At 37.5% G+C, this 16,109-nt stretch overlaps 1 protein-coding gene across 1 annotated transcript in view; it reads right to left on the bottom strand.

Annotated features, from left to right (window-relative positions):
* Positions 1-16,109, bottom strand: part of DTWD2 (DTW domain containing 2) — a gene marked incomplete at its 5' end in the record, with an annotated part of 72,456 nt that overhangs the window by 25,013 nt on the left and 31,334 nt on the right. Inside the window, one exon of the mRNA XM_083883606.1 lies at positions 7,284-7,473. Within this exon, the coding sequence (XP_083739732.1) occupies positions 7,284-7,473 (190 nt within the window). The remainder of the gene's footprint in view (positions 1-7,283; positions 7,474-16,109) is intronic.

Raw genomic sequence — 16,109 nt, 5'->3', positions numbered from 1 at the left:
ACAGGTGAATAGATCAACAAAATTATAATTACAACTTTAAATTACATGACCTTCACTAAAAATGCTTCTATAGAAAGCCTGTTTTGCATCAGTTGAAATAATTTCTGACTGCTAAAGGTTGCTTTTCTACAAGGGTTACTGCAAATAGATGCTCTTGATATTGATAAAAAACCCAAGCCTCCAAATCTCTAAACGATCACTAAAAGGATGGTATAGGCAGTGTTTGTCAAAACCTCTTAATAACAATCAAAGTCTACACATACATTCTTGCAATTTCTGGATGTTTCTGCCATATATTCTCAATATGGTATTTGGAACTCTAAATTTTCTTGCAGGACAAGAAATATACCAAACATTTTCAACAGTTAAAACAGTAGTTACAGTAAGTCAGATTTACTGATGATTCCCTGATCTCAAAGCCACCTCTTACTTTTTAAAAGTTCAAGCAAGACTGAAGACAGACCTGGTAAACTCTTTAAAAGTGACATCTTGGGCTACAAGAAAGCTGGTTAGAAAATAAATTCCACCTCAGGGAAGGAAGGGTGAAGGGGAGAGAGGAAGAACAAGAGAGATCCCAAGCATAATCTTAAGTTGGATATCAAAATAACAACTTGCCTGAGAACCAGTGCTTGATAATACAAGCATACATTCACAAATGCTCATGACTAGTCAAGCAGATTTAAACATACAGTGCAAGCTGAACTCAACACTAAAGCTCAAAGGTTAAGAATTAGCTGTAAGGAACCAGATTTCAGCTGATGATACCAATTTTCCTGTAACAAAGAAAGTACAAAGAAAACAAAATAGATGTGTCAGAAATTGTGAAGGCATGATGAGAAAAGAAAATAAGTTATTGAATATATGAATAACAGCAATGCTGTGATGAACGCATAAGTTATTGAATATATGAATAACAGCAATGCTGTGATGAATGCATAAATAGGATGATTTGTTGGCACAATGCTGCTGACATTATTATGCCCATTAAGTAGCAGAGGAGTGAATCAACAAGGAATTAGAAAGTCACAATAAGTAATCTGAGCCCACTCATGCACAAGCCAACACGCCATTCAGACTAACAGTGAGTTAAGGCAGAAACAAGAAGTTAAACAATCTGTGCAAATGGAAGCATTAAAACTAGAACACTAGCTTCACGAAAATATTCTATAGTCTTCTGAGATATTTACAAAGTATTTTGTTGCTAGAAAATGTCAAGGCATTACAGATTATTAGGTTAAAATGTTACACATAACAACATAGGAAGAAATGCATAAAAATTAACAGTGAACTACGCTTTATGCTCCATTCCTGACTCTGTAAAATCAATTTTTTTCAACTGTTAGCTAGATTGATGCTGATGTCTCAGCTTCAAATTAGAAGGAAATACAGTTTTCATGCACCATTCCACATTCACTTGAAACTATTTACTGGTACCTGAATATGAGAATACAAATTCTTCTCCCCACTCTCAAAATTCTGAAAATAAAATGTGATGACACTGAGGTGGTGAGAGCTGCTCCAGAACCTGGGCAGGGACAGTCAGTCTCCTTGGCATCAGCATGGCACGGTGCAGCTCCCAGGGCCACTGCTCCCAGCGCCACTGCTCCTCAGTCTCACCATGCACATGAATATGCCTTGTTCTTGACACAGAACTCCTCTCCTCTGAGGAGGGGGCACATGGGCACCAGAAAAAAAACAGCATCCAAGAGATGCAAAACCTCTGCTGAGCCCTGAATCACAGCCAGTGAACGTGAAGGGCACTGAGCCACCCCCAGGGCTGAGTCACTACCAGCAGGGCAGACAAGGCGAGGGGAGGACACTACTGTCCTCTCCCCAGGGATGAGCCGATGAGATGCCAGATGAGCAGGGACAGATGCATGCCAGCAAGAACTCATGGACGTGGCCTCACACAGAAAGAAGCACAGTACCCTGGGATAAGCATAGCTCTTGGAGGTCCAGGGGGTGGGCAAACACATACAACAAACAAGAGATTCAAAGCCTTCATCTAAAAGATGACCAACCTCCCCTCCAGTGGGCACAGGGCTCAGTGCAAAGTTTGTGAAAGCCTCAGAACAATCACTTGCTTCCTCAGTTTCCATGACATTTAGCCCTGGAACCCAGCCCTCCCTCAATGCCACAGCAAGACAACCTCAAGAGCGGGAAAGAAGGGAGAGAAGGAGCTGCAGGCCAGGGACAGGGACCCTCTTATGCTGATCTGGCTGCACGTTGGGCAGCCACAAGACCAGGAAGATGGCAAAAATAATAAATAAGTAAGCCACACTATCGAAAAAGTGCCAGTAAATTTTTGCACTTTATTTCCCATCCCTTCCAAAAAACGGCCAACAAAGCCAACAACCATGTAGCACTTTACAATATTTTTAAGGTATGGATACTCATTTTCTACAATTCAGAATAAGCATGATGACCTGAAGATTTTCACTAGGTTTTTTGAAAACAAAAACACTATCAGGTGATAGAAATAATTCATTCAGGTTTGGGATAGCAGATTCCTGGATCTGTAACAGTGATCCAGAAATACTTATCCATAAATAAAAATTATTTCTGTATTACCTACTTCCAATAAAACAGTAAGCACTTGGGATAGATTGCCACTTTTTACATATGTGGTTTTCAGGTTAACTTTTTCAATTCTTGCTTGATACTGAAGGAGTAGAAGGCCAGAAGTGGGGGTTTAGTCATCTCTTCCCACTATGCTGTGCTAATCCCCTTATAAACAGAAGCAGATTCTCCCACAGTGGCCTGTGATTGCTTCACACAATACAGTACCACATGAACTGTGCCAAATGGCTAGTTCTTCTCTCAAACTAATTGCATCAACTTCTCCAAGGTTACTGAATACCTTCTCTGTGACACCTCTGCAACAGCAGCTGCTGCATGAAAGCCTGAGTTGTGGCTATGCAAAACATCCTGGGATAATGTGCTTCTCCAGAAGGTGCCAGTTCATGAAGTACCCTACTTAATCAATGTAATAATAATATTAAAGACTATTAAAGTCATATGATGAGCAGCTGAAAGAACTGGGAGTGTTTAGCCTGGAGAAGAGGCAGCTCAGGGGAGATCTTACCATTCTTTACAACTCCCTGAGAGGAGATTGTAGCCAAGTGGGGCTTGGTTTCTTCTCCTACACAATTAAACACAAGACAAGAAGACAGAGTTTTAAGCTGCTCTAGGGGAGGTTTAAGCTAAACATTAGGAGGAATTTTTTTACAGGAAGGGTGATTGGACAGTGGAATGGGCTGCTCAGAGAGGTAGTGGAGTCACTGTCCCTGAAGGTGAAAAGACTTTATGAAAATACTGGATGTGGTGCTTGGTATCAGTGCCACCAAATTGACAAGGTGGTGTTCTGTTCTAGGGTGGACTTGATGACCTCAAAGGTCTTTTCCAATCTAGCTAATTCTGTAAAGTCATCTTAAGCCCAGTGCCTCATACATTTTTGCTATAAACTTTGTCCAGGCTCATGCTTTGTAATCTATGAAAAAAAAAATCCAGACAAGAAGAATGATTCTGGATCAAGACATAAATTTACATCTTTCTGATACAGTTAAATATGTTAGATAAATATATATGTATTTCCTCTGAGGCTTTCTGAAAGAGCACAATTTAAATTTCTTTTAACATTTTAACATGAGAAAAATGCTCTGATGACTGAGCTCTTAATTAAAAGAGCCTTTATTGGAGACCTTAAGATTTTAATACTAATTTAAAACAACAGCGAAGTTTATTAAAATATCCCACAGTATCTTGAAAATCATTCAATAGAGCAATTTCTATTACCCAAAATCAGCAAAGCTGTAAAGTAATACAATTGCAAATTCCTTTCAATGCCTCCAATCTATTGTGTCTTTGTAGTACATCTTGCAATTGAGAACTGCTAACCTCCTCATTACTAAAACAGCTCTTTTCTACCTCCGGAATATTGATTAAAAGCTCAAATCACCATTTATTGAATAATTCTAGTTTCTTTTTATACGAGAGTTAATGCCCACAGGCATCACATCCTCTTCCCCTTTAATATCCCCTCTTTATAGCTGTTGTCATATCCACCTCATTCTCTCTCTCGGGCCAAAACCCACGCTCTTGAATTTCAAATATAGGGATATTCTACTTACTTTCATCTCAAAAAATTGCAACCCCAAAACAAAGTTTCAAGACATGATCAGCAAAAACTCTTTTTAAATAGAGAACCATTTACAGAGTACTTAAATATGAAGTATGAAAACAAGAAATAATGTAGAAACAGTAAAAAGCCAAAAATCCTACTGTGTTGGCCATGATGGCTCATTGAGAAAGATGAAACAGAACACTGTCACAGGGTGAACAAAGTTTAGTCCATAACAGTGCTGGTGTTTACTTGCAGACAGTTTTGTAACTTTCTCCCACATTACTGCTAATTTTAACCATTTTGTTCTAGGGGGTTGCATAGGTACCTCAAGCTCATTTTAACACAAAATGACCAAACTTAGTCTAACATGCAGGTTTGTACACAGCACTCCAACACAGTGTTTGCACTGCTCTGCACTTAGCTGGTGTCTTCACACAGTCTTACCTGTCTCACAGTTGACTGCTTACAGCTACAGCACAAGTTCTGACAGCACAAATAAAACTAAAATAACAGTCAAATCACTAAATGTCAGCCAAGTCACACTTCAACGTGGGAGAACATTTTTTTCTGCAGGAAGCTATTTTTGCATTTAGGAACTCAACAATGTCATCATAACACATCCATAGTGATTTCAATAATAGAAAGTATTAAGTAGCATATAAAATAAAAATCAAACTAAATATTGATTTTAGCTCTGCTGTATTTACCAGACGGGTGAAATCATCTACCATAGTTTAAGAAAAAATACTTTTATTAACTTAATACTTCAAGAATCACTGTATTAGCAATTTATTCTAAGAATTCCAACCCTTTAAAATAAGAGCAGCACTGCAACTCCAATAAAAAACAAGGGTAAGGATGGCAGAATATACCTTCCCTTGAAAAAAAGGGCCAGATAATTTTGTGGTGTGGTTTTGGGTTTTGCCAGTTCTCTGCATGCATCTGTTCTTTGTTTTATACTGTTTTGATACAAGTTACAATGGTTTGTCCCATATACCCCGTGTTAAACCCTTCTTGGTTTCTCCCGAGTGATTGTCCAGTGTCAATCACAATTATGGGTCCTGTCCATCGCTTTACAGTCTCGCCCTGAAGTCTGGAAAATTCTAGTGAGGATGTCGAGGGATTGGCAGGGTCCCTGTTCTCCCCTACCCCCTTTAATGTATTGATTGGTTCTATTGATTGTCATGTATGTTCTGGGTCACTTCCCCCAACTTGTGGATTGGTTCCAAGCCGTCCCCTTCCCGTTTCCCCACCCCGATACTTAAGGTGCTGTACAAGAGAGAAAACTCTTTTGTGGGTTCCCTCCCTGGGTGTGAACAAGTCCGTAAGGGCTAATAAACCCCAGTTGAATTCCTCACAAGAGTCCTCTCCTCTTCTTTGCCATTGCTCATGCTTCTGCCAAAGGCAAGAACCCACAGGATCGGGGATGTATCTCAGCATACGGAACCAGATCTTTCACTGTGAGTTCAGTGCCAGAGTTGGCCAGAAATGGGACACGGGTTCCTGAAAAATGCACCACACCCCCACGAGATAAGTAGAGTATTGATTAATAGCTCCAACTGTTAAAGACTGCAATCGATGCAATACAGAATTCAAGTATGCACAAAGAAGCAAATCTTGTAAGAATGTTTTTTATATTCCTGCTGTCTACTGTTTTTCTCTAGACCTTGAAGTATGATCCTTTGCATCACTGTTTCATAAATCAATGCCTCTGAACTTTCTCAAAAAGGAAGTCTGGGACTCACCCCGGAGTCAAACCATATCTAGTCGTTCACTTCTGCAACATCTCACACCCTGTACAGAGGTGCCCACTTGCAGGAAGGGAGGGCAGTACTCAGTTATCAACTTCCATCCAGAAAACTATCTCCCTTGGCTGTCATGTCTTCACATGTTTTTATCCATGTTCACGTACAGAGGTTTATAATTTAACATCCTATACCAACATTTGCTCCTACAGCTAGGAAATTTTGTACAAAACATCTTAACATACAGAAAACAGTTATGGATAAATTATGTGTCTATAAAACCACATGTAGATATGATTTATATCTAATCTCTCTGGTGTAATAACCTCCTACGGTAGCAACACATTTGTAAATATGAAATGGCTTTTTATTTCTTGTAGTGCATATACATTTTAATATCTTAGTGAAATCTAATGCAAGAGTAAAATAAATCTAAAGTAAAGTAACAAAATGAGTATTATGGATTTTTTGAAATATATATTAATTATTTTCATATTTATTAATTTTGTTTCATGCATCATAGTCAATACTACTGCTCAATTTTCCAAGAGCTTTTTCGTGTAGTATCTTAGTATATTTTCATTACATTATTTTTTACTTGTTCTATCACTTCAAAGTCTTTATCAGTTCCAATTTGCCTTAGGCAGGATTTAATAATTTTAAAAGCATTACTTGTACGTAAAATAATTCATGTTTGCTGCCAATTATTTTAATAAAATAAACATTTTAAAAGCCTCAGGGATACTAATTACGATCCAATGATGAAAGGAATTCTTTTTCCACTAGTAAAACTGCTAGTATTAATACTTCTTCTGAACTACACTTTCAGTAATGTCTCTGAATAAAAATGGGAGTTTTGTCAAAAAATTACATGTAGCCAAACAATCCTAGTCTGATGAAAATACTTAAGATATAGACACAAAATTATTGTGCATACAGTCAAATGGACAGTATTTGTCACATGTTACCTGAGACAGAGTTTTCTATATGGAGACCACACATGAGAAGAATGTGACCCTTTCCTAAGAGGCTACAAAATTCAACTTCCAGCTTTCCTATTTCTACAATGTAAAATACTTACGCAGGGGAAAAGAAATGCTTATTTTAATCAAGAAGTGTTTATTTCAATCTGTGTATCCTAACATCTACACAAATTAGTTTTCAAAATTCCAAAACAATGATTCATTATAAGTTACATATACTAGCTCAAAAACAGAAAAATTATTTCAAGAAAGAGGAAACTCTCAATATTTACAATCATCTTTCTTACAATCTTACAGATTTCTTAAACAATTGCTCAAGCTGTCTTTCTCATTAGCTGGTTACATCCTCAGAAAACCACTCCCATCTGAGTGATCAGAAGCAAGCATCTATTAGACAAATTTAGAACTTTTATTTTACAATTTATAACTCACCTGCTTGGGAAGGCGGAAGAGAGAATTTTTGTAAAATATATCTTTAGCCTGACTCCATGTTCCATCAATGATGATCATAACAGGTGGACTAGAAGACATCACTGCTACTTCTTCCAAATTGGTTGCTTCAGCTCCAGGATACAAAATTAGAGTATTGGGATTTCTGCACACAGTTGCTAATTCAGGATACCTTCAAAGCACAGAAACACAAAATTAAATTAATTATTGAACGTTCTCATGTCATACACATTCTTTCAGACATTAGCTTCCACTTATCTCCACAAAATTTCACTAAAAATGTCCCTTTCTCATCTCTCACTTTCTTCTTCCAACACATCAGAAGCTGTTGGTTTTCCCCCAGCTTCTAAGTGTAAACAATTAAAAAAAACACAAAAGTAATCAATGAAAACTAAATAAAGTAATATATCATATCTTTTCCACTGCTTAATCACTATTCTAATGTATACTGAAGCCAAAGACATTTTAATCATTTAACAAAATTAAATATATGTATTCTAGAAAACTGTGTTCACTTGGCATAAAATTACTGCAATTATCCCATTTTTAAACTTCTATAATAGAGAATATTAGCAATTCATGGTCCATACCTACAGAACACTTTTGAAAATGTTGTAATTTCCATTGTTTTTTTGGGTTTTAAAATTATGACTTACACTAACCACTACAGTTATAGTTCCCATATTTTTACACTTTCTTCTTCCTTCCTGTTGGCTTCTACATTTGTCAATGGTATCACAGGAGTAACTACTGTCTATGAAGTGTACAGTTAATGCACATGGAAATTCCTCAAGTTTTTGCAGGACACCACTGTCTTAGTCTATAAAAATCTGTGAAAAACATTGTCCCAAGCCTAAACTAGTCTGGCCTCGAACACTTCAGAGTTGGGCAGCCACAGCTTCTGTAGTCAACTTGTTTCCATGCCTCACCCCCAAAAGGGTTCAGAATTTATTCCTAGTATCTAATCTAATCTTTCAGTTTAAAGCCATTTCCCTTGTCCTAGACCTTGCACAAGTCCTTCTCATCCCCTCTTTCTTGAAACCCCATTTAGGTACTGAGAGGCTTCAATAAATCTCCCTTGGAGCCTTCTTTCTCCAGACTGAACAATTCTGACTCTCAGCCTTTCCTGTAAGAGATGTGTCCAGCCCTCTGATCATCTTCACAGCCTTCCTCTTTCCAACATATCCATATCTTTTCTGTGTTAAGGGCTCCAGAGGTGGACACAGTACTCCAAATAGGGTCTCACCAGAGAGGAGTAGTCAAGTAGACTGGTAGGGGAGAACCCAAGGAAAGTCTAGTCCCATAACAATGACTGCATTATTTGTCTGGAACTCATTTCAGCAGTATTATCACATAGTCTTTAGAATCACCTCAATCGGAAAGGTCATTATTTTCATTTTTGCCTTGAGAACCTTGAGTCTTCAAAGAGAAAACTATCCTGAGAGATCTTAAATCATTAATACTCTTAGGAGATTAAAAAAAAATGCATTCTTAAAACTAATCCAAACCCATATTGATTATGAAGCACTTTAAGTTCATATTATGAATGCCAAAACCGACGTTTTAGTCTTCAAAATACAATTCACTTGAAAACAGTGGTTTTCAATGCATACTCATCCAAGGATCATGGAATCATCACTAAATCATAGAATGCCTTAGGTTGGAAGGCACCTTAAACATCATCCCAATTCCAACATGCTAGCCACAAGCTGGAACACCTTCCACTAGACCAAGCTCCTCAGAGCCCCATCCAACCTGGTCTGGAACATATCCAGAGACAGGGCCTCCACAGCTTCTCTGGGCAATCTGTCTCAGTGCTTCACCACCTTCAAAGTAAAGAATTTCTTCTTAATATTTAATCTAAACCTGCTTTCTTTCAGTTTGAATCCATTCCCCCTTATTCCATCACTAAATAAGTAGTCTCCCTCTATCCATCTAGTAGGCTCCCTTCCGGTACTAGAAGGCTGCAATTAGCCCATCTATTTTCCAGGATGAATAATCTCAACTCTCCTAGTCTTTCCATCCCTTTAATTCCCACCAAGGATTACCTCCATGACCTCCCCAACACCAGACACTTAAGACTTGGCTGAACAAGTTTAGCCATCTTGTCTAGACAATGTTTTTGCTAAAAAAAGTTTGGACCAGATGATCCTTGAAGTCCCTCTTCAGGCTGGTATCCTGTAATTCCATAGTACATCTGTAATGAATATCGATAGGCAATTATGACCTTTAGTTGCTCTTTTCCTCAAAACAGAATGACTTCAAGTAATTGAAGGAATATCCTCTCTAAAGAAGACTGTGATGAACAAAATTCCTTTATACAGACACCATGACATTTCCAATACTTTCATTGGCATTTTGCAATACTTGTAGACTTGCAGACTTCAGAAAATGTTGGAATTCCCAAGACAAAGTAATCTGTATCATTTACAGTTGTAGTAATTTACTTCAGTCCAGGTAAGATTCTTACTGCAATAATGAAAAGTAAGATCGGTCTGAAGATAATAAATTTCTCTTTCTATAAATACATCAATACAATTTTTTTTAAATCTGCTTGACATGGCCAGCAGCTAATGTAAAGCTCAAACAGATTACACAATTTAAAAGTTAGGCTGTAAAATACAATTCTGGTCTTGAGCTCCATAAGAGCAATAGTTGCAATACTTGCTTCTCTTATAAATCCATTTTAATTTTAGTATGCAGCAGGTATTGCAGGCCTTTATAATCCATTTAGTATGACAACAATCTCTGCTAAGCAGAACTATTCAGATGTTTCATTCACATCTAAATATCCAATCTCATTATTGTACTTAAGTAGTATTTCATTATTTCCAGGATGCAAGCTCTTGAAATGTGTAATTTAAACATAATCCCATTTTTGTACATAAACATTTTCATGACACATGTACTCAGCTCCTCTCAAACTCTCTAAGTGTTTTTAATTCAACATGGATCCAGTGTGAAAGGCAAGCATTCAAAATTTAAAAGTACAACACCACCATTTATTAGCAAACAATACTACTAATAAAGAACAGATGCTAATGTATTATGTTTTGAGAACCATCAGGCTCTTTCTACAAAAAAAAGCATCTGTTCTTTATTTAAATGAATACTTCTAAGTTTTTCTTATCATTTTTACTATTTCACCTTAGTTATAAGCAGGCGCCTTTGCCTCTCTTCAGTACTTAGAACTGCTTGGAAGACTGCAGACTGTCATAATTCCTATAATGTAATTATTCCCATCAGGTAATAAAATGGATCAAAATAAAGGTAACTGTCCTCTGTCATTTCCACATTCAGAAAAAGGCCCTTAGTATCAAGACTGAAGCATAAGAGACACGTAGCAAGAGTGCATCTGTTTTATCTACTTTTTTATCATGTATCTACTTTTCTTTCATGTAAAGTATAATCTTTAAGAACAGAAACATTAACACAAGAATCATCATAGAATTGTTTACATTGGAAAGGACCTCAAAGACAATCAAGTCCAACTGGACACTTAACATTGCCAAGTCCACCACTAAACCATATCCCCAAACTCACTATCTACAGGTCTTTTAAATACCTCCTGGGATGGTGACTCAACCACTTTCCTGGGCAGCCTGTTCCACTACCTGACAGTCCTTTTGGTGAAGAAATTTTCCAATCTAAACCTCTCATTGAAGCGCATCATTAAGATTTATTTCTTCTTGTTTTGTCTGTTGCTTGATAGTACACAGAAGAAACCAACATCCACCTCTCTATAACCTCTTTTCAGGTAGTTGTAGAGAGTGAGGTCTTCCCATATGTGACATATGCTGTGTTGGGTTCATATCAAGGTTTTGGCAGAGAGTGAGTAAGCTGCAAGAGTTATGTCTTTCCTGTGACTATGCCCAGAAAGGCACTGCAGCCTCTGGAGAGCACACACACTGAGGGATAGGAAAAGTGTGAGGAGGAAGGACTGGCAGAAAGGAATTGCTATGAATTGACTGCAAAGCTGAAGTCTATAGTATTCAAAGAAAAAATAGCCAGAGAAAATGTTATCTAAATTATATTGAGAAATCTGAAATTTGATATGGTAAAGTACAGTTTCAGATGGAAATCAGCACATGATCCGTTAGCCAGAACTAATTACTTTCACACACAGAATGAACAAAAGCTGTGACAGGCTGATGATCTCTGCCTATATCTAGTCATTCTTGATTGAGGTACGGGGCAAAAATGTGTAAATTTTGTTTGATAGCATAATGATACCAAACGTACACAAAGCACAGAAAAAAACTCACAAAACGAGTCACCTGAATAAAGAACTACAACCTGTAAATAGTCTTACAGTATTTGCTAAGTGGTAAAACTTGGTTAGTTGCTATTTGACATAGTAAGAATTCTTTGTGAACAAGCACTAGAAAGTGACATATCTGTTGTATATAATTACCTTAACCAGCTTTATAAAATCAACAGAAATAAGTTGCACTTCATTACTTTGAAAGTGAAGCTACACATTTTTCCAAGTGGTCCATTTAATTTCTGATCTATACTGAACTGCAAGTGGGATGGCAAATATACTGAAATTTCATAGAATCATAGAATATGCTGAATTGCAGGGACCCATGAGGATCATTGACTCAATTCCTGTTCCTGTTCAGGACACCCCAAGAGTCACACCATGTGCCTGAGAGTATTGAGCAAATGCTTACTGAACTCAGACAGGCTTGGTGCTGTGACCGCTTCCTTTGTGAATCTGTTCTGGCACCCAACCACCCTTAGGCTGAAAAACCTTATCCTGGTATCTAACCTAAACATCCCCTGGGACAACTTCAGGCCACTCCCTTGGGTCCTGTTGCTGGTCACAAGAAAGAAGAGATCAGTGTCTGCCCCTCCTCTTTCCCTCACAAGAAGTTGTAACTGCAGTGAGGTCTCCCCTGTCTCCATTTATCCAGGCTGAACAGATCAAGCGACTTCACCTGCTCCTTGTACAGCTTTCCCTCAAGGCTGTTCATCATGCTCATTGCTCTCCTTTGGACATGCTCTAACAGCTCAACATCATTTATATTGTGGTGTCCAAAACCACACACAATATGCAAAGTGAGGGTGCCCCAGCTCAGAGCAAAGCAGGACAATCCCCTCCCTTGCCCATTTGGCGATGCTGTCCCTGATGCACCCCAGGACATGGTGGCCCTTCTGGCTGCCAGGGCACTGCTGGCTCATGTTCAACTCACCAGCAACCAGGACCCCAAGAAACCTTTCCACGGTGCTGCTCCCCAGCATCTCATTCTCCAGTACATACATAGAGCCAGAGTTATCCCATCCCAGGTGCAGAATCCAGCACTTTGCGTAGTTTGATTTCAGAAAGCAATGCAGATAAATTTGTAATTGTCCCCACATTGTCCTAAATAACAGTGGTGGATGGATGTAGAAATATTTGCATCTGTTGTTTTGTAAGTGTTGCTTTATTAGAATCTATAATTTTTATCATAGCATCCAGAATCACCAAAGTGTGAATATTTGCAACGAGGGAAGGCTTGAGCATTAGATTACCTTTTCAGAAAAGTAAAATAAAGGCAAAATCACCCCATCCAAATAGTCAAAACAATTTAAAATGAAACTTAAAAACTATAGCAACAAGGTTGTTTATAAAACTCTGGTATCAAAATAATTCAGATTTTTTGACAGGTTAGACAGATTAGATACAGTTGTGATCTCTATTCAGTATATGCCCAAAATCACTGCTGAGTGGATCAGTATTATTACACAAAAACAATTGCCTACAAAAATTTTTAGTAGCTTAAAAAGAGCATTAATCCAATAAATTGTATTTTATTCATGCACAAGAGACTATATCTGGCTTTGCCCTAACATTTCCGTAGAGAATAGCAAATATACTGCTCAAATATACTGCAGTTGTTAGATACAAGTCTACAAACAATGCAGGGAAAAGACATGAGCACTTTTCTTTGCCCACACTGCTACACTCCACTTTTTTGACTTTCTGTATCTTTATAGAGAGCATTTTAATAGACGTCCTTCAAATAAATGTAAATGCTTTTGTAATTGCAGTTTCAGAAAACCATACTGCACAGTGTATATCCACCATATATATTATACCTTAACTACCTATTCAGGAATAAGTAATCGTTTAATTGAATTGAGACAACAAATGCCCTAGCAACCCCTCTGTTCTCCCCCATGCTTTTGTATATTTCAACTCCCCTTGCTCACCATATCACATATACTAACAATAACATTCAATTTTCATTGAAGGAAAGAAAACAGTAAATATTAACAACTCACAAAAATGTTTTTTTTACAATACCACCATGCTCTGAGTACTCATGCCAAAATGTTCACTTCTAGCTTAATCATTTTAGTACATCAAAGAAATCTCAGTATGAGACATTAATGTAATCAATACCAAAAAAAGGGTCAGAGTTAAAGTCTTTGAGTATTCGGGGTAAAAAAATCCAGATAACCAATGGAACTGATGTTTGATTTGAGAAATGCCATCTGATAAGGCAAGTCACCATGGAAACACCTCATATTTGCAGGAGAATTAAAATGCCAGATTACAGAAAGTATAGAGAATACTAGGAAAAATCACATATTAGCTCTTTAAAAACTGCATTAAGTCCTTCTCATCTTTACCATTATTGTGTCAATTATATGTTGAAGATATCAAGTTCTGGGAAGACTTTCCAAGGTTGGTTCTTTAGCTTTTCTGCAATATAGGCACACCAAGAATAAGATAAATGTAATCTATACAATTTGTGTGTCAGTTTTCAACTACATGAAAAAAGTGTACCCAAGAAGGAACTGAGTAGAGGAAATTGTAAACAAAACAAAAACAAAAAAGTGCTTTATGTTTACTCTTTTATCAAAACACCAAAAAAAGTTAAAATCCTGATTTCCAGTCTTACTGTCATAACCACTGGAAATCTAAATCTTACACTTTCATTCCGGTCATGCCCAGTTATTCTGGAGCTCCTTATAAAATCCCTTTGTTCTCCTCATACATTTTGCATGCTGTTTACAAACCATAGGAAAAATAACCGAGATATAGCTGGACAGCAAATTTGCTTTCCCCTTCAAGCAATGGGAACTAAGAGCTACTCAGATGAGAAGGTATGAACACTTCCCCTTAACAGCAGACTTCTGCCAGCTATGTATTCACAGCTGGGGGTGTGGTAGGCCACTGCCAGAGCTGCTGCGATGGAAACTTCCAAAGAAAATCAGCTGCTGCATATGGCTTACTTTTCACTCAAATCTGTAGTGACAATTACTTATGCTCACAGAAGTTGTCTTGAACTGTTCTAAGTTTTCAGAGCTGTTGCCAAGAGCTGCTGGATCCCTCAATAATACAAATATTTCTACTACCATTCTATTATGACTATTTACAAGAGTATGGGCAACCATCCAAGTTATCACTTGGCCAGGTCTGCTGCATGGTAGGGTTCTACATGTATGCAGAGAAAGAATGTGTGCACCACATCATGCTTCCATCTGCAGGCACTGTCCACATGCAAGGTCAATGACAGCAGAGATATTGAGTTACACTGGTTTATACCCTTTCAAACCACACACTTCTGGTGGCAGCAGCAAAGGACAGAAACAGTATCAGACAACATCAACAAAAAGCAAAGGTATGGCCTTAATGTGCTTCAAAACAATGATACTTCTAAAATATATCCACAAGCATTCTGTAATCATTTATTTCTTCAAATAGAGACATTTCTTCAAAACAAAGACACAAGTCTTACCCCAACAAGGAGCAAGGTTAAGTTGCCTGTACAGTAGGTACCAAACTGCTTACAGACAGCATGGCTTTTAAGAAATACAGAAAACAAACAAGTCCTGTTTAGTTTAATGTGTTATAAAATATAAGATGAAGCACTGAAATTTGTGAGGCTTTAGAAGTCTCATTAGAAGAGACTTTCACCCTAAAATAGAAGATCAGGGACCAGTACAGCCCTTCCCATTTACAGTAAACACTGAGATGTTTCTTCAAGTCTGCAAAATGCCTGTTCCTTTTTTTTCACAAGGAAGGAATATTGCTTAAAACATAGACAGAATGCATTTATAGCTAGGAAATAACACATTGCAAAGCTGGAAAATAACTCTTTTCCATCACTCTTCCTTTCTCTTCCCAAGAAGGTGGGCATAAAGTCAATGACTGAGCACTCTCAATTTCAACAGCCTCACATCCACAGGCACACTGCAGATGCTGAAAGTTTCGAGTTTTAACCCCACACCTGGGTAAGACAAACCACCAAAATTCATATGAACCTAATATGTTTCTTGAAATCACCATGTTTGTTTCTATCACTACCTCCAGTGTGGTTTGCAGCAAAAAAAATCTAACAGAATTTGAGGCTGAGATCTACGAGAGGTTTTGACCTAAAAAGGATTCTCTAGTTTAGAGAAACACTTCTGAATTCAAACCGGAAGCAACTTTAATACTGTAATCATCAATTCTAAAAGAATTCAAAGATTTACTAGGTGCAGACATGCATTGACAGATACACATACCTGATGTGTATCAGTTTGAAAACTTGCTTCATTTTCAGGTTTAACATGAAGGGAGTAAAATTTCCCTGTAGCCTAGAACCTTCCAGATAACTATCCTAGAACCTTTCAGATAAATATTAGAGTTTTTATCATATTAGACTGAAAGAAAAGTAATGTATTTTTAATGTTTTCTAGTTAAAATACAGGCAGCACAAAGATTTGTAATCCTCATTCTGTATTACCTTCCAACATTTTTGTACACTGAACTCTACTGAGAATTTCCTCTAAGAATTCACCTCAATTTGAGAACTAATTTCCTTTGTAAGT

The sequence above is a fragment of the Zosterops lateralis genome, assembly GCF_965231275.1.
Source record: "Zosterops lateralis genome assembly, chromosome: Z".
NCBI lineage: Eukaryota > Metazoa > Chordata > Aves > Passeriformes > Zosteropidae > Zosterops > Zosterops lateralis.
This window is presented reverse-complemented; position numbering and strand designations above follow the sequence as displayed.